Source organism: Diadema setosum, chromosome 8 (assembly GCF_964275005.1).
Source record: "Diadema setosum chromosome 8, eeDiaSeto1, whole genome shotgun sequence".
Lineage (NCBI taxonomy): Eukaryota > Metazoa > Echinodermata > Echinoidea > Diadematoida > Diadematidae > Diadema > Diadema setosum.
The window spans coordinates 38,838,722-38,857,919 of record NC_092692.1 but is presented as its reverse complement, the minus strand read 5'-3'; the positions used below and the strand labels follow the sequence as shown (position 1 = coordinate 38,857,919).

Genomic DNA, 19,198 nt, shown 5'->3' with positions numbered 1-19,198 from the left:
TTACCCCAATTGAGGTACAGTGAAATGACTTAAAGAAATGACTTAAAGAAATGGATTTGCGCTACTGAATTGTCCTTGGATATTAAGAAGGTCAAGTATATGCTTTCTAGCAACTTTTTACATAGACTTTCATGCAATACTACATTTGATACTACTCCCCAAGAAGACATTTTCCCCCGTGAAATATTTAGGTGTTTGTGTTGACAATAAGCTATAATGGAATTGTCATATTAATGACTTTTGTAAAATTATTTCGCGCAATATAGGTGCAATGAATAGACCAGTTCGGAGTTCCACTTTGAGCATGAGCAGAAAAAAAAGGTCATTCGGACCAACAGGCATGTTGGTTTTTAAATTCACAGGGATAAGCATATGTGATGTAATGATTATTCATGTAATCCTTATAAATGCTGCTTGCCAGCACATCCACCTGACAGCAAAAGTGGTATTTGGCAAATCAACAGACAGAGGTTGTTAATACATTCAGTGCAAGGTAATGAAATTGATGCGGAATTGACGGATCATTCTGGTCATCTGGTCTATGCAAGTTCATTCTTTGTTTGAGCAGGATTGATGAATACCATAAATCGTTACGTAAAGCTTATGCATTATGTCACTCTAAAAGCGAGTGAAGTGCCCCTAACCGACTGAGAAAAAAGAAAGGTCATTCGGACCAATGTTCCCATGAGCTAACTCCGAACTGGCTTATAGGTTAAAATATCTTCTTCATCTATATAAATGAAACTTTATTCAAGTTAAGTAATACCGTGTTTGAATTATGGAGTCCTTCCTTGGGGTAATACATATCAGACGTTGAAAGCAAAAAACTTCTCCTTTTGGAAAAGATGGCGCTCAGAATTATCTTTTACCTTTATAGCCGAGCACATACTGATGTTTTGCTTTCAGAACATAAAATATTGAAAATAAAAGATTTGCATTTATTTCATTATAAAAGTATATGGCTGCCTGATGTGTGTTTGTGTGTCAAAATCTGCTCTCCTAATCTCTCCGAAATTGTGTGTCAAAGGACATTTTCTGGGAACTGTGACTATACCCTGGATGTACACTCAGCAAAATGAAAAATAAACACTTTTCAAAATTATATTTCTCATAGTAAATTTGGCTAAAAGTCAATGTATTAAATACCATACGAATATGGGCTATCAACCTGACAGGTCAAAAAAAAGAGGAAACTTTACGCATGAATACACACCTTCGTTTGTCTCTTCAAAGGCACTAAAGTAAAGATTGCAAAAACGAACAAGTTATTATTCATAAGTGCTGTTCCATGTAATAATAAGAACAAAAGACAAATTTAACACAATAAAAACATGAAATCAGTTGCAAACAAAAATGGTTTCTTTGTTTTTTTTAATATCTTTGAAGCCCAAATGATCAACAAGGCTAAAATAATAGAAGAAAGTGAAGAATCTCTTAAATCCGAATTCAATGAAATGAGAGAAGGAGCAATATAACAAAATAGTAGGAATTGGAATTGATTTTTCAAATTAGGAAAATTGTTAATTTGATATTTGGTTCTTGAATTTGACTCATGAATTCTTGAATTATTAAATTAAAAGTAATGAAATAGATATATTCTGTTCATTTAACCATATTTGTGCCCTTATTCCCTATGTCATTTGAAGTTTGAGTTGACAGAAAAATTCTTATTTCCCCCTTAGGTTTCCCATTTGATTTGTATTAGGTTATACAGGGATAAAGAGAACGAAAACTTATTTTTGCTATCTCATACATATCTCTCATTGTGTTAAACTGGTCTTTTGTTATCATTGTTATCTTGATGGGCATCTCCAAATGAAAGACATGTCCATGTTTTTTTGCCTTGAAGGACAAACACGGGTGTGTTCACTCATGCGTAAAGTTTGTCTTTATATTGACCTGTTGGTATGATAGCCAATTAAAGTACCGTTAATATGGTATATACATTAAATTTTATCAAAATCTTCTATGACAAATGTTAAATCGAAAAATGTATTTACTTTCTTCTTTTTTTCTGGCTGAATGTATATTGCATCCAGCACCTTGTAAGTATTGTAGATATTTATAACCCCCCCCCCAAAAAAAAGGAGTAATTCTGGAATTGAAATCTTCATTCAAGAGCTCCATGAATAAATTCTCATCGTGATTGTGTTAAAAAAAAGTATCAAATTGATTAGCTAATACCAAGTTGAACATAAAACATTCTTCATGTTAAAAAACTTTTTCGATGGCAGCAAACGGTTTAACACTGACTAAATAACATTTGCCCCCAAGCACCTTCAGAAGCATTACACAATTGTACAGCAAAATATACTATTTTAAAAACTCTGACTTCTCAGGTAACCATATTTCTCGCTTTATTACAACACTTATTAATAAAACTGCCATCATTGCACTTAGAAGTTTTTCTTTTCCATGTATCTATTTCCCTCATCAACCTCTTTTATAATCCATAAGCCAACCATGGAGCTGAATGTTTTCTCACACGTTTCTTTCTTGGCAGGGCGAACTCATCAATAGTTTCTTAGAAGAAAGATTCCCAAAGATCAACATCTGCATCAATTGTATTTTTATGTGTCAATTTCATGAAACTAGTGATTAGACAAATAAGTACGAAAAAAATGTGTTGATTCAAACTTCAAATCCAGTGCCACTTAGCATGAATAATGATCACTTAGTACAATACTTATACCACAAGGTTTGATTACATCAGTTGCATTTGTTAACATATGACCAATTACACTTCTGTAGGAAACTGAGTATACAAGTATATTGAGTTGTACATGTATTTATCTGCTGCATAGAATACAATTTGTTAATATCTTCACATTGCTTCGTCAAATTTGATTTACATTTTCTTGGTACTTATCGAATACCACAATTTACATCTCCCATGACAATGACATTAAACGAAATGAAGTTGGAGTTTGAGGTTTGAAGTCTATCATGTTTATTAACAACAACATGTGAATGTCTAAGTCATACATTTGTACATTTATCAAAAATGGATGCATCTGAAAGATGTATCTATCTGTATCTTCAAACTTTCAAACAATGATTTTGAGTAACTTGTCACTAGACTGAATGTGACTACTCGCAGGGCCATTTTTTTAGTTAACCAAAAAAAAAAAAAAGAAGAAGAAACTTTCATTTTCTCAGTCAAGTGGCATCAATGTAGACAGATGGAAGTTCAATATCTATTGCGTTTCCCTTTTTCCACGGGCTCCTTTCACTTCAGTCCTAAGCATCTTCCCCAAGTTTGTAAACGGGAATTCTACAAGAAGGCACATGGCAAAGGCGCAAACGTGGGCCAGCGAGATGAATGCTGCACTCCAGATGGCCTGGAAGGACAAAAACAATTATCATAATAGTAATAATAATGATAATAATAATGATGATAATAACAATATTAATAATAATACAGGGTACTTATAATGCGCCAATTCCACATAATTAATGTGCTCAAGGCGAAGTCCTCAAGGCGAAGTGCTCAAGGCGAAGGAAATGTGATTTATGAAATAAAAAAATCAGTACACACATGTCCATGAAAGTAGGCCTAAATGAAAAAAAAAGGGATGAAAAATCAGAAATTATATAACGTGCGATTCTACTGGAAAGGACTCTGTTAAATGACTCTGACAAGGACTTTGTTGTAAGCAAATGAGTCTTTAGGGCAACTTTAAACCGGTCAACATTCAAAATGAAACGAAGCGAAAATAAAGCAAAAACGTAAACATACATGACCAAATAATTACGTATTGCAGTTCATCCATTTTAAGTTTCTAGAAAATTATTTTAAAGTCAGTGATGTCTCTTAAAAGGAGAGTATTTTCTGAAATTTGTTTGAATGAGTGTTATTTGCAATGAAAATGACAGGTGGCATCATAATACTAGCTATACTCACAAAGTTATAGAGAGACCAGTGGATTGGCGTGGCTGAGCCGTACCCATACACACTTATAATGACAGGATGCAGAAGGTATGTGGAGTATGTAAGCCGGCTAAGAGGTGTCCAAAAACGCCAACACAGAAAGTCGTTGACCACTCCTGTGGAAAAAAAAAATATATATATATACATATCCTAGACAATGAGTTAAATTGGCCTGATCAGAAATAAGCCCAAGGAAATACGCAGAGAAAGGCCTTTACAGACAATACACAGCGGGTAATAAACGTAGTTTGCAAGCTTTTCATTCAATACAGAGTCTGGCTTGCAGCTGCAATTGCCATTAACTTTCTACTAAGTGCAGAACGTGAGAGGTAAGGGGAAAATAAATGATAGCATTAAAAAAAAAAGGTATTTGTTTCTATCAACAGGTTAGAAAGAAAATTAACAAAACATCATCGCAGCCTCGTACTTATATATATTATACTTTGCGGGGAAAAAAGTAGAGAAGGACAAATTTTATTCTCATATCAGAACCTTTTACCAATGGGCTTGCAAATTCCTCATCCAAATTCCACTTAATTCCATTTCAAAACTACAAATGAACATCTATGGCCCACCTATCTAGCTTCACACTTTGCTCACTCGTTGTTGCCTGACATAATAGGGAAGACCGGAGAGAAGTTCGACATTTTCGCTATTTCAGGAAAGATTTCCTGAAATTCTTTACATATATTGTCAAGCGAAGTCGTAATCAAAAAACAATTTATTGTAGATACTGGAGTGAATAATTGACCACTTATACAGTGATAACCCTACATCATAGCATTTTGATGACACAAACAATAGGCAGCAAACAAACTTTTGAAGTGTAGGCCCCTTGCCTATACATGCCATATTGGTAAAACAGTTCCCGTCTACAGAATATAAAATTAGGTTATAAACATGACATGAACCCCCTTGTTAAAGGTATTGTTTACCATTGGGAGCAGCGATTTAAAGAATATATTCGAGTTATCACATTTAATACATGATGTGAAGGTCAGTTGTATCACAAAACATCCTGCTATATACAAATTTTGCAATGAAGCCTAAAATATAAGGAGATATTCATTTTCCTCAGTAAAATATAACAGGAGACGGTTTATTCTAGAAACAATTTTATTATAACTATCGTTGACATTTTGCATATTTAACATTACTTAACTTGATTATTCTGATTAACATTTTTACATTAGTTGTTTCGAAAGATATGCTAAGACTCTTCATGGAACTGATCACAGCTGCATTCAATTCATAAAGCCATTTTTTTAACCATTATTAAAGACAACATTAAGATTGCGAAAAATGTGAAATAATTATACGATTTTTAAAAGGAACTCTAAGAGATTTATTTGATAAAAATCTCAAAATTAAACAAAAGAACATGGAAAATTCAAGATTCTGCCTACTACCCGACTACCGGTACATGTCAAGTTTGGAGGTGACGACATCGACTCACTTTTGTGAATATTCATACTGACTGTTCAAGAATTGTATTGTAAAAAGTAATGAAACTTCACAATTTTATGACTTCCTTAACTGCCTTCTGTTTTTTTTATCCGTTTTTGATCAAATTTTCACCGTTGTGCTGAGGAAATTTTATATCTTATTTGTTGATCAGCTTATTGGTAAAGTGGGACAGTACTGGAAAGGTTGGGACACACTGTCCCATAAATGCAGTTCTCCCTGTCAGATCGAACTTTATGAAAATAGCGGTCAAACTTTCAAATCTGTGTGTAATCAAATAGCTTTATTTTCAAAAGTTTGTAACTACATGCATGTTAATAACTAACATACAGAAGACGTACCAAATGTATGTAGTAAGCTTGATATTTTACTGACAATGAACGATGAAAAATTCAGAAAAAAGGGTTAAAAAAAATAAATGAACTTTTAATTTGCTTGCAAAGCTGGGCAGTGGCTGTTATGTCTGCTGTGAGCAGCTGTGCCGAGGCACATCTTTCCACCTATAAAACCCAATTGCTGATTAACTTAAGGTTTGGTTGTTGTTGGTTTTTTTTTTTTATAAGATACAAAAGTGTACCAGTTCAATCCTTGGTCAAATTCAACCCGGTCTTCCCACCTCATTATTAATTTATACAACATGGCTTAGCTGTTAGCTATGTCTATACTTATCTGCACTACATAAGGACGTTTTGCTTACCGCCGTATCCATAGTGACAGGCAACTATGATCCACGCAACGGTGAGGGCAAAGGTGAATCTGGAGAAGGTGAAGTACATGGCACTCGCAGCTAAACTCAGGGTCGACGCACCACGGTAGACATCGTAGAGACCGTAGATCAGCACCATGTAAAGTATGACAGCAGTGACCCACCCACCAGCTACAACAACCTGAAAATCGGTTTATTACACTCTTACGGCTTCAAACAAAGTAGGCCTATTTGCTGTATAGACATAAAACCAAAATGATACTATATAACTGTGAACACTTTCTCAATAAGTGATTATAAAAATAAAATGTGAGGCATTGCATGAAACTTATCCCCCCCCCCCCCAATTGGGAAAACAAGCATATGATTAGTACATTTACCTCAATTTCGCCGTGATATTTCATTTGGCTTAATAAGATGTCTCACAAAAACATGGGGAACAAAACAAAATTATAGCATGCAAACATGGTAAAATAGAGTACAACAATTATGCTCGCAACAATGTTAGTAAATTTAGGTTCGCCTGGCAATGAACAAAATAAAGAGACCAAGCAAAAGGATATTCAAAAGCAATCTTGTTTCAATGTTTTCGTCTCCTCCTTCTGTCTGCTTACTTATTCCTTTTAATCTCTTACTTTTGTTTGGCATCATATATCAATTTATTTTGTTTTACCTATATTTGGACTATACTTCAGAATGCACATAAAAACAAAATAACTTCGATAGATTGTTTGCTTGCCAAGACCCTTATTTGGTATATTAGCAAACTTAGAATAAACACAACCGGTCGGATCAGAAGGGCCGATTAACGAGTGAAAATGTACGAAAATAGGTCAATTTCAGTAAAAATGAGGCATAAATTCCAATCGACGAAATACACCAAATATAAAAGGATTGATGAAACAAGCAACAAATCTAAATGGTCGTTGCAGAGGTTAATGTAGCAAAATCAGGCAACAGTCATCCTGGCAATGTATACTATCCTTGCTATTGTCTTATGGCATGACTGTGTGGAGTGAAATAAAACGGACCGATTTCATGGGGCTGTGAAGTATAGTTAATAAAACTCTGACTTTTCAAGTAAGTGCTAAGTATTTTCTCTCTGACTTGGAAAACATGTTTTTGCCCACGTCCTTCTCAATAAATAAAAAAATAAAAATTGATCAGAAACTCACGGAATTCAAAGTAAGCTTCCTCCTCCCGATGCGTTGCATGAGGTATCCCAACATCATGCCAACCAAGTACGGCGAGACGCGGCAGTACGGTTTGTCGTACACCAAAGCGTTAATATCACCAGCTGGTAAGTATTCTGCTCCGTTTTTCATTTTGGGAAAAGCGCCACTGTTTCTTCTGCAAGGCAAGAGCACAAACAGTAGTATGTCCCAGTTTATTTCTCGTAGGGTGTTTACTACCTCCTATTCCTCACAACATCCCAAATATAATCTAATTTTATCTTCCGTTTCGTTTATTATTTTTTGTTTCAGTAAGTTTTTAATTAACTGCATTAGTAAATCTAGATAACTAATATGGAGTAACGACGTTTCACGCCCTCTCCAGAACACTTAATCAGACATGACCAGACCATGCAGGTCCATGATCAGACCGACTGATCTTTGGCCGCAATCGGTTGTAGACCCGTGAGAGGGTCGGGGAATCTTCGGAACTACCGAATTGTAGGCTCCGGCTAGAGGTTGTGTCGCAGGCCCCCTCCTCTATTTTAGGGATGGTTCCTCCCCTTGTACGTAGTTGACTGCCCTCTCGCGCCACCGTGTGTGACGATCTAGTATGACAACGTCCTCGTCGTCAAAAATGTGAATACTACTGCTCAGATGGGAGCGTACCGCAGAATCTCCACATCCAGACCAGCTGTGGGTCTTCTGTTATAGTACATACGCTTGGCTAAATCCTCAATATTTTCGCGCTTTCCAAAATGCCTCGACCCTGTCACAGGTCAACAACCAATATTGCTGCCAAAGACCAGGCGGCCTCATGAAGCGGTGTGCGTGCCTATTACCCGGTACAGTATACTTCACTCACTGTTTGGGCTGCCCGAGTGCAAAGTCGTTCGTCCAGACGATGATAGCCGTGGTAATAAAGCTGGCAATACATGTGGCGGTAACGGCGCCCAGTCCAATCTTGGGAAACCTGACGAGTTAAAGGGATTTAAGATAAGGATTCAGATTATAACTTTTGGCGAGATTATTAGAAACCACTTATATTGAATATTAAAGGGCATACAATTTTAAGAGAAATTAAAAGTTTACTTGATGAAAATCGGTTTTGAAATGGCTGAGATATTCTAATAGGCCTATCAGGCAAAATTAAGTGGTCGTAATAAGGGTGGGTAGCACCTTTTATTCGGGACACTTTTTAAATTTGTTTTTGTATATCTTATAGCCATTTCATTTCTTATGTTCATCAAATAAACTTTCAATTCTTCTTAAGATTGTACGCCATTTGATATTTCATACCAGAGGTTCCAATTATCTCACAAAAAGTTTAAATCTCAATCCTCATCTCAACCAAACATAATTATGCCATCCCTTTCAGCAAACAAGGCTGGTTTCAACTATCCACCGTACTTATTGCAGTCCTGATAATAGTGTAAATGACAAAACTATATCTTATAAATTGAACTTTGAACTAGAAGATTAAGGTTGTTGTTGTTGTTTTTTTAACTTTTGAAAGGCCAACAATATTTTAATTTGCCGAAACCTTGTTTCCCGAAGATTTAAGTTTCGAAAAGGAAACCATCAAGAAAACTAGAAATGACGCTTTGGCGACTGGTATGCCTACGCCACAATGCATGGTTCTCCTAATAGTCTATAGTACGTGTTGTCAATGTGTGACGAAAGTTTCACATACATGGCAAAATATTAGGTTTGATTGGATAGATGGCTATTATTATCTATAAGAGCAGGAATTTAGAAATTCAAGGATTTTTTTATAATTTTATGCATTGAGTTATTTCCAAGGTATGGAGAAAAATTGTAATTTCATTATTGAATAGGAAAATGTTAGCATTTTAACTGCATGGCCTTTGACACTTGACCTATGACACTATGACCCTAAAATTCCCAAGAAAATCACTGCCAGGCAAAACGAGCACAAATATGCAATAAGTGTCATGATGATACCTTGAGCCACTTACCGAGATATGGAGTAAGAAGTGAAATTCAGCATTTTCACTTGACCTTTGACCTTTTGGCAGAAACCTTCTCAACTGAATCTCTCTTGAGTACTATATGTATACACTGAGTTTCAACAAAAAAAAACCTGCAGGTTGTGCAATGTCTGAAGGTATTTTCTTGAAACTTCTTGCATACATGTACTACCAAATAAAGATTCTGTAGAGAGAGTTTCGGGCAACGAGGTCTAAGGTCAAGTAAATTTGTTAAAATGCAATGAGTAATTTCCAAGGTATGGCGAAAAAATTGTAATTTCAATATTAAGTAGTAAGATGTTAACATTTTAACTGCATCGCCTTTGACATGTTACCTTTGACACTACGACCCTAAAATTCCCCCCCCCCCAAAAAAAAAAAAAAAAAATCACTGTCAGGCAAAACATGCACAAATAAGCACTAAGTTTCATGATGATACCTTGAGCCACTTCCGAGATATGGCGGAAGAAGTGAAATTTAGAATTTTCACTTGACGTTTGACCTTTTGGCCAAAACCTTTCCAAGCGAATTTCAAGAAAAATCCTGCGAGCATTACATAGATATCAGGGAGTAAATGAAGTTTTGAGAAGTCGACCTTGATCTTTGACCCATGACCACAAAATTTCTAAGGTAATCACAGCCAGTCATCACAGATCTATAGCTCGATATAATATCTCTACGGTCGGCGGTAACAACAGCTTAATGAGGACCTTTGAAACGATCTTATGGGATACGCTTTAAGCCGAAGACAGTTTCTTGGAAGACGACTAGGTTTCGTGGTCTGACCACTTCCCTAAGGATATTCTGGCCTTCCTGGTCCATGGCTAATGTAGGATTAAGGTCACGGAATGAACAAACCTGTACAGAGGAATCAGGAGTAGAGGACTTAAGTAGTAGAACTGCATGTCACAAGCAAGATACCAAGCCCAGCTTACGCACTAAAGCGGAAAAGAGAAAGAAAACTATTTACAATAAACTCACCGACTCATACACGTTTGGAACAAGCTGGTAACATGGTCCCAGATTAACATCGTTGAAACTGTTGATTATATTATTTTACTACGCATCATTTTGTAACTTAAGTAAACCCTGGTACTTTACTTACGTGTTACTACATAAACAGTACAGACTCAATTTGCCATCGAAAGCATTATTCTCATCCTCGGTTGAACTTCACGTACACCAGTCTGATTGAAAGCCATTATACGGAAGCGACAGCGATTTTAACACACCTTTTCTTCTTCTTCTTTTTTTTTTGGCGGGAATCAGTGAAGTTTTGCGCTTAATTCTTTAGTGTCAAGTTTCAAAATTTCGCATCCTTGTAATGTATTTTTCTGAGTCATTTTGGAATTCATTTTTAATAACTGCTTGATTTTAGAGTAACGATGATAAACTCTCAGCTCTGAAAAAGAGGATTCACTGGGGCATGCATGCATTCCAGAGACATGGATGTCACGACGCTTGACTAATAAAAGAGCAAATTCCATCTACATTATAGCTACGCTGAACACGCAAAGATATAGCAAGAATTGATGTGTTTATATTATCAGTAGAAATATATTGTTGCACCATGAGATTGTAGCAAATGCTCGTAATTACGTCATCCTGCAATGCGGGTGGGATAAAGTTGTTAATGTAGAGGATATCAGTCCACCAGTAGTAACGGCATATGTCCCGCCTTATCTCCGTACGGTACCAAACCGGGCCTTGATTCATCTCAGGAAAAATGAACATCCAGATAAGGATAAGCATAGCCAGGGCCGGAGTTAACCTGTTTATCAAATAAAAATCGTGAAACAGCAGGAGTAAAGGGAAAGCAAAATAATTTGGAGGTTACAATCGCTTTGAGATTATCTCATATTTAATTACTTTTGTCTCACAGTGAAACCAAAATTGGTCACGATTTCTTATGCTTCTTCTTCTAGCATGAATTGGATCAATAAGTATAGAATTGCATCAAAGATTTTACTCTACGTTATGCGACAAATGATACTAGGAACATCCTGTAATACTGACCAACTACCCTCAACTAGACAGGCTACTGTTAAGTCAAAACTAGCACCACCATCAAGACAACAGTGATGATAATGATTTATATATCACTTTAACTGTGTCATAACTTTGAATATGGAAATGTGGGCGTGGTGCAAATAATGACTACAGTCCGTGGTACCTGAAGTGTCTGTGGAGGTAGAATCGTATCCAGTTTATCTTCCCATCACTAGCCTTCATCCTTCTGAGAGTGAGGTACGTTAGGAGAAATCCGCTGTGAAGCACGAGAGGGAGAGAAGGGAGTTGGAGAAAACTCTGAGATTAATTTTTAAACACTGCACAAAAGATTAAATATGAGACAATTTTTTTGGTTTGGTTGGTTTTAAGTACGTGACACCAATACACTTCTCTGTGCCAAAGAGTTGTTCTGAGCTTAAAACAAACAAAAACAAAACAAAACAATAACAACAACAAACGAAAAACCAATTTCGTGGTTAACTCGTCAAAAAAAAAAATGTGAATGTATGCTCCGGTTGACACTCCTGACCATCAGCTGTTGCATCATGTACCACAGATAACGCCATTTTTGATCAGCCAACACATACGATCAAAATAAAGGCTGTCTCAATTGCGCAAGATAGATTTATATGATGGGAAATTAGATTTGAAGGAGTATGACAAGAAGTTCTGTTGTTCTGACATATGAAGCTACTGTCATCATGGCAGTACGAGTTGAGTTCAGTTTATTTAACCACGGTAAAAAGCTTGCCATCAGCTATATGATGATATATGATGATACAGATATAGCAAAATCATGTTCTAGTTGTTACACCTGTTCAGGGTGAAGATTTGACGTAGGCCTATTTATGAACACATGAACGTTGTGAATATTATACTGAAAAAGCCCCATGGGGCCTGCAACACAAGTATGCAAAAATCTTTCGTAACTTACACGCACGTAATAACGCACCGGGTAGACCAACCAATGTCAAGGAAAAATTCAGCTTTCTCTCCCTTCCTGTCTTTGGTCCTCTTTGATTTGTTAAAACTTTCGGCTAAAAGACTCTCTCTTTCTCTCTCAATCTCCACCATTTCGTCTACATTAGCTTGGACCTCTTTTTTTCAGCCAACACAGACGCTTTTTCAACTTTCCTGTAATAGTAGGCTTGCTAAGGGCGAAAAAAGGGGTGATCGCTGCATTTTATAGTACAAATGTCTTACTTGGCACAGATGTTCCCTAGGGCAAATGAAAAATTTTCACCTAAAGAGACAATCTGTATCTATGCAAATAAGCCTTAATTTGCATAATTCATGCAACATACATATAAAAATTATTAAAAAATATATATGCATCCAGCAGAAATACCTAATTTGGTAGAAGTACTCCATAGAGTATGTGGAAACAATTCCTGCAAAAATTGATTTCATACCTATGTAAATAAACATAAAATTTGCATAATTATGCAAGTTAAATGCAAATTGATTTGTAAACGATCAAAACCCCTTAAATCTCTTCCTGTAGATATATCTTACCCGTTGTAAACACTCTATGAAACAAAATGAGAAAAGAATTTGAATAATTGAACTATCATTACCACCTAATTTACATAATTACTAAAGAAAGTAAAGTAAAAACATTATTTTTAAAGTTTTTCTCACAGTCTAAGAACTGCATTTTATGATAAAACTACCAAAGTAGTTTGCATATCCTTAATAGTCAAAAGGAAATGGTTTGTAATATCAAAACACTCTTTCTCTATGCAAATACCACCTAATTAGCATATTACGCATATTAATACCCGAATGTACCAGATGTCAATGGTCAAGGTTGACTTAACAAATTGCATCCGTTATGAGATAACTCAGACTGGATCAAGCAAATTTCACCAAACTTGGTCCAAGGATGACGTATGATGGAGCAATTAATTAAGCAGTTTTTAAGTAAAATCAGCAAAGAGGTCAAAGATCAAAAAGTTCACGGTAAATGCTCAAAACTTCATTATTTCCCCCATATCTATGCAATGTCTGAAGGTAATTTCTTGAAACTTGGTGACTGCATACATAATACTATCAAAGTAAGATTCTCCAGAGTTTTAGATCGAGATAAAAGGTCAAAGGTCAGGTGAAAATGTTAAAATTTCACTTTTTTTCTCCGTATCTCGCAAATGGTTCAAGGTATCTTCATGGAACTTGGTACTGGCAGGAATATTCTAGGGATTTAGGGGTCATTTGCAAAGGTCAGGGGGTCAAAGATCAAGGTCAATTGGGCCCTTAAAATTTCACTATTTCTCTCATATTTATGCAATGCTTGTAGGATTTTTCATGAAACTTAATATATACATGACAGTATTAGCTATACCTAATGGAGATTCTCAGGGAAATTTCCTGGCAAAAGGTCGAAGCTCTAATGATAGTGCTATATTTCACTTTTTCTTGTGAATTAAGGTATCATGAAACTTAGTACATATTTGTCCATGTTCTACCTGACAGTGATTCCCTTGTTGATTATCGAAAAAATGTTAAGCCCTCCCCTCTCAAGTGTTTTTTATTTCCTCTTGATAAGTAGGAAAGGACATGGCATTCAGTGACATAGTATAGTCATCACTGTCATTGCATTTAGTATAGGGGTCGCATGGCAGTTAATCTTGATGCACGCAATAACCTCTGACATTCTTACCTTTTACATTTTTAACTGTGTATTTTTTTTTAACCTCTGACGTCTTTACACAAAACCAGTTAACATAATTATTTTTTTAAAAAGCTTCAAGATCATGTAGGTCATGATCATCTATACAGGTATTAGCTGGTATGTGGTGGAATATGATATTTGTAGGACCGCCAGGGAGTTACATTATCCCAAGGGAAAACAATTACAACCAGGGAGAATATGACATTTACGATCCTTGCAAACAGTAGCATGTCAATCTCTTGATAAATCACATCCCAGTAATTGTAGAGGCCATCTAATATACTCTTTTATGGCTATGAACATATTATTTCCCTTTGATTTATTGTTAAAATTGACTGATTTTAAGTCAGAGACTAAGATTATTTGACTTAAAGTATAACATCTCCTATATTGTTCACATGACAATTGTTGCATACATTATTGCCTTATCAGAATGTTATTGTATATTAATTTCCTAGAACATTTTCCATGCCATAGCAGCTCGTATATAGTATTCTGGAGCCAGGTTTTTTTTTTTTTGTTTTTTTTTTCAGAAACAGACTTTGTTTCTAACTCAAGCTTGTAAGTTCTTAATGTGTGCAGATACCCTTGCATCCACATAGTTTGCACAAGTTTATAATCAGTTTGATGTAAAAAGCCTCTTATTCGTTTAATTGCCGACAAAATACAATTAAAATCAGAATTCACACTTTCACTATGGTAGGGTTTTTTCGTAATCACTTTCTGGCAATGACCTCAGTTGTGTTCTGTTTGAAGGAAAAAAAAGTTCCTTTTGTAAGCAATATTGTTCCGATTTTCATGATATCAGTGCTATTCCTATGTAGGACCTACTGTTATATTTATAGTTATAATCATATCTAAAGAGTGTCACAATCCAGTGCTATTTTTCCCAACCTGCAGAGTATTTATGCAATGATAATATTGATAGCAAAATGATTTTAAAGATCAATATGTTTCGAAACTTTACGTCTTGTATACTTATTTACATAATCTATGCATAAAATGCCTGGGTTAATTAAATAATATGGAAACAATTCAAGCAACAGAAGAGTGTTGTTAGGAGAATATTGTTTTATTCTACTAGCTTTGGGAATACCCAGTTCAACCGATTTAAGACATTGCCACATGATTCTTTTTGTTTGTTCTGATTATCTATGTACAGGTATTAATATGCATATTATGCAAACAACAGGTTGTTTGCATAGAGACAGTTTGTCTCTTTAAATGAATCATTTGCTTTTGACCCAAGGAACATCCATGCCAGGTTCAAACTTTGTACTTCGAGATCCAGTGCTTAATAGATTAGAAATTCTTTCAAAAATGCAGATTTTTGCACAATAACTTGCATAATTATGCAAATTTTATGTTAAGTTACATAAGTATGAAATCAATATTTGCAGGAAAGTTTCCACATACTCTATAGAATACTTTCACCAAATTAGGTATTTCTGCTGAATGCATATATATTTTTTAATAATTTTTATATGTATTTTTGCATACATTATGCAAATTAAGGTTTATTTGCATAGATACAGATTGTCTCTTTATATGAAAATGTTTAATTTGCCCTAGGGTACATCTGTGCCAAATAGGACATTTGTACTGAAAAATGCAGCGTTTACCCCCTTAGCAAGTCTACTATAAATAATTCTTCTTTCACCAAACTCTCTCTCTCTCTCTCTCTCCCTCCCCCCTTTTCTTCAGCTCCGTCACTACTATTTGTTTTGCTCGGAAAAACATTAACAAAAGAAAACCATTCTTAAAACCTTTTACTATTCAATACTCATTCAATCCTTACAATCCCTTTGACGATTAATACCATATCGTGCTCCCGTTAAACCTATATCATCTACTATATATAACAATGAAAGATTCACCTATCGTATCTTTTTATGCTTAAGTTGAGATTAATTGTCAGGTCTAAAATCACCATTCCAACCTTGTGAAACATGGGCGTGGTTAAAAAAGAAAATGTCTATTGTTAATACATGGCTTGACATTACCATGTGTGTGTGTGTGTGTGTGTGTGTGTGTGGCGACAATTTTGGTAGCCCGCGAAAACACAATTATGCAGTGGCCCGAAAGGAAAGCCTAACCCAATTTGAATCTTCATTTCCCGATCGAACTACCAAAAGATAAATTTGTCGGCCAGACACCATTTTTCAATGGCCCAGGGCCACCAGCGGCCACCGCCCATGGCAATCGTATGATTAATGTATACATAGTTTCTTAGTCCAAAAAACAGGGACGTTTATATGACGTCTTTAAATACACCGGCCCTAAAGCCTAAAACCATCAATTGACAAAAAAAAGATAAAAAACACACTACTCATAGATTACAATACTCTTTTTTCCCCTATGATACGAAAGTATAAAACGTGACAACGCGCCTTAATGTGTCAACGCAGAGAGGTGGAAGAGAGAACATCGTCTCTCTTCCACCTCCCTGCACAGTATGGTCAAAGTTTGTAACCGTTTCTAAATAGCCGGATGCGATGTCTTTGCCAACGTTTACAAAAGACGCAGGAACACTTGAGAAGAACAAGAGAAATGTTCCAATTGTTAAGTCTGTTTCTGTATCATGTACAAAAATATAATTTAAAATAAGATTGCAGCGTACGTACAAACAATTTCTGCATTTCACATCTGTAAGGCACTGCCAATAATGCACTCAGGTTCCGGACAAATGGTTTTAAATGACACGACTCTAGAAATAAGAGGAAATTTCTCATGAAACATGACAAGCAATATGACTTCCTTTTGACCTTCAAGTCTCTTTGGAAAGCAGAAGCTGATGTTACCTTAGTAGGAAGAATGCATCGACAAAAAAATGCTGCTTGCAGTATTGGCTGGGACGTGAAAGACGCTTCGAAAATTGCAAATCTGCTGTAAAAATTCTCTGTTAATGACAAACAAAGAGAATTTGAGATGGTTAATGAAGTGGCTAACTTCTAACGTTCTCAAAAATTTTCAACCCTTATCCTATTACTCTCTGAGCAATTGCGCTAGAAAGTTTGTTCTAAGAAACGTAGAATCAAACTCAGTCCTCATTTACATTTGGCGTGCTGCACTTTTGGAAATGACCTGAAAACAATTTCAGATTTTTTTTTATTGTGATTTAAAGTCAATACGAAAATGTGTGCTTCAACTGTAAATCTTAAGAGGATGAGATGGTTTAAAGGAGATGATCAGTTCTTATATTTGTCGATAACCAACAACAGTCATATCCCACGTGAGCAAGATGAGGAGTTTGAACATTGCACGCTACTGCGTCTTGTGTCTACAGATCATGGCAAAAGTATTATTTGAAATTCAATGTTCAACCTACCCTACAACCATAAGATAGCAGAGTAGACCATAAGCATGATAAGGGTTGGATCTTTCTGTCGACAATCTTATAGGGATGGTATACATGGTATAGCTTTGGTTGAGATGGGGGGTTCAGATTAAGACCTTTTTGCGAGATAATTAGAAAACCACTTATGAAATATTTAAAATATGAATAATTCCTCTTAGAAAAATACAATTCTCAGAGGAATTCCAATTTATTTCATGAAAATTGGTTTTGAAATGGCCGAGATGTCAAAAAAAAAAAGTAAAACAACGGGGTACTAATAAAAGGTGGGTCCCACCTTCAATTAGGACCTCTGTTTTTGGATATCTAAGCCATTTTAACATCGATTTTCATCAAGTTAACTTTGAATTACTCTTAGAGTTGTATGCTCTTTAATATTTCATGACAGGCTTCTAATCATGTGGCAAAAAGTTGGAAACCTGAATCCCCATCTTAACTAAAACCATACCATCCCTATGCTGTCACTCCGTCCAGTACATATATCTTAATTATCCCCTAGTTGGCCTTCTCGTGGTCATAATAATTACCAAATCCATGACACCTTATAATCATTCTGCACACAAATTCTCAAATTCCGACTGGTATCAAACCCCAGTTTTACACCATAAACAACAAAAATAAAATCAATGGTTTGAATATAGTCCGTATTTGTAAATTCGGGCCTTCGTCTTTGCAATCTCTTTCGGTCATCTTATTTTACGTCACTGCCAGATATTGTCCATTCTTTTTCTCTGACAATAATGTTAATGAATAAACATGACAAGAAAGCATAAGTTTTCGTGAATATTTTGTAACACCTACCGTTGAAACCCGTATTCAGTGGCATGTTTGAGGTATGAAAGATAATAATCATACAGATGCTGATGACTCTGATCCCGTTAAGACACGGTATCTCGCCCTCTATCGGCTTCGTGCTCACAATCTTGGGAAGGTTGTAGGAGATGGCGAAGCAGCGCAGGAAGCCCAATAGTATACCTGCCCAAAATTGAATGTAAAGGATGTGAGGCTTCGCAAGCAATACGATTGAGAGTATCCTTGTAGCTGCTTGAAGACCACAGAAAAATGACACTGAAATGAAATCTGACTCGTTTCCGTTCACTATGGCTGGTTAACACAATATTGCGCAATCTGAATTTCATATGCATGGCGTTCATGCGAAATATGATGCACAATGTGTTCGCAGAGGGACTATAACATCCCAGCTAACAACTGGACGTTTTCTGAACGTTCTTCAAGCATTAAGTTCGTTGTTTGGATGTTTCGTCAAAGAGTTTCCAGAACGTCTTTTTGTGGGAGGTTTTCGACGTATTTAAAACGTTTCAAAAGGACCTGCTGAAAATCTTCCAGAAAACCTTCAAAATCTGTCTAGAATGTTCAAAAATCGTTTTGAGAACGTCTGAAAAAGTCTTATGACCCTATCCAGAACGATTGGAGAACCTTTCATATCCGTCTGGAACTTCCGGAAAACCTTTTAAGAACGTCTAATGTGTAAAACAAACGTTTTAAGAATTTTTTTTTTAAACTTGCAAAACAACGTCTTAGAACTTTTTAGGAATGTATATAATTTCTTATAAATGTTTTAAGAACGTTCAGAGAACGTTTAAAAAACATTTACAATCTTTAAAAACGTAATGGGTAAAATAAAGGTTGTATTGCGCATGATATTTAGTTATGAGATTATACAGGCACAATCCGGGATTAATGCATCGTAATCCTAATCCTATATAATCCTATATCATGTAACCTGTTTCTCATGTCCAACCACCATCTGTATCACATTCTTTGATATACTGGAAAGAATGTTTTAATGCATGAAGATGCAAAGAAGACATGGTTTAATTAAAACACACAGATTGTTGTCTGACATTTAGTTCAATTCATCAGTGCTTTAAATCCTG

The 19,198-nt window shown here is 35.7% G+C and overlaps 1 protein-coding gene across 1 annotated transcript; it reads right to left on the bottom strand.

The window, feature by feature from the left end:
* Positions 1-3,171: 3,171 nt before the first annotated feature.
* LOC140231988 (nose resistant to fluoxetine protein 6-like) lies at positions 3,172-18,259 on the bottom strand. The gene is made up of 10 exons (XM_072312139.1): positions 18,102-18,259; positions 16,747-16,844; positions 11,438-11,530; positions 10,864-11,035; positions 10,123-10,202; positions 8,139-8,246; positions 7,277-7,451; positions 6,093-6,282; positions 3,905-4,047; positions 3,172-3,341 (listed from the first exon to the last, which is right to left on the bottom strand). The coding sequence occupies exons 3-10, from the start codon at positions 11,494-11,496 to the stop codon at positions 3,198-3,200; spliced, it is 1,071 nt and encodes a 356-aa protein (XP_072168240.1). The 5' UTR covers positions 11,497-11,530; positions 16,747-16,844; positions 18,102-18,259; the 3' UTR covers positions 3,172-3,197.
* Positions 18,260-19,198: the final 939 nt, after the last annotated feature.

What these genes read in the sequence shown, in the direction of transcription:
- LOC140231988 (XM_072312139.1), bottom strand. Translation starts at nt 11,496, where the DNA reads ATGAAGGCTAGTGATGGGAAGATAAACTGGATACGATTCTACCTCCAC. An exon ending in GCACTCGGGCAGCCCAAACA is followed by an intron (nt 7,452 to 8,138) that starts GTGAGTGAAGTA and finishes CTTGCCTTGCAG; the next exon opens with AAGAAACAGTGGCGCTTTTC. An exon ending in ACTGGTCTCTCTATAACTTT is followed by an intron (nt 3,342 to 3,904) that starts GTGAGTATAGCT and finishes TTGTCCTTCCAG; the next exon opens with GCCATCTGGAGTGCAGCATT.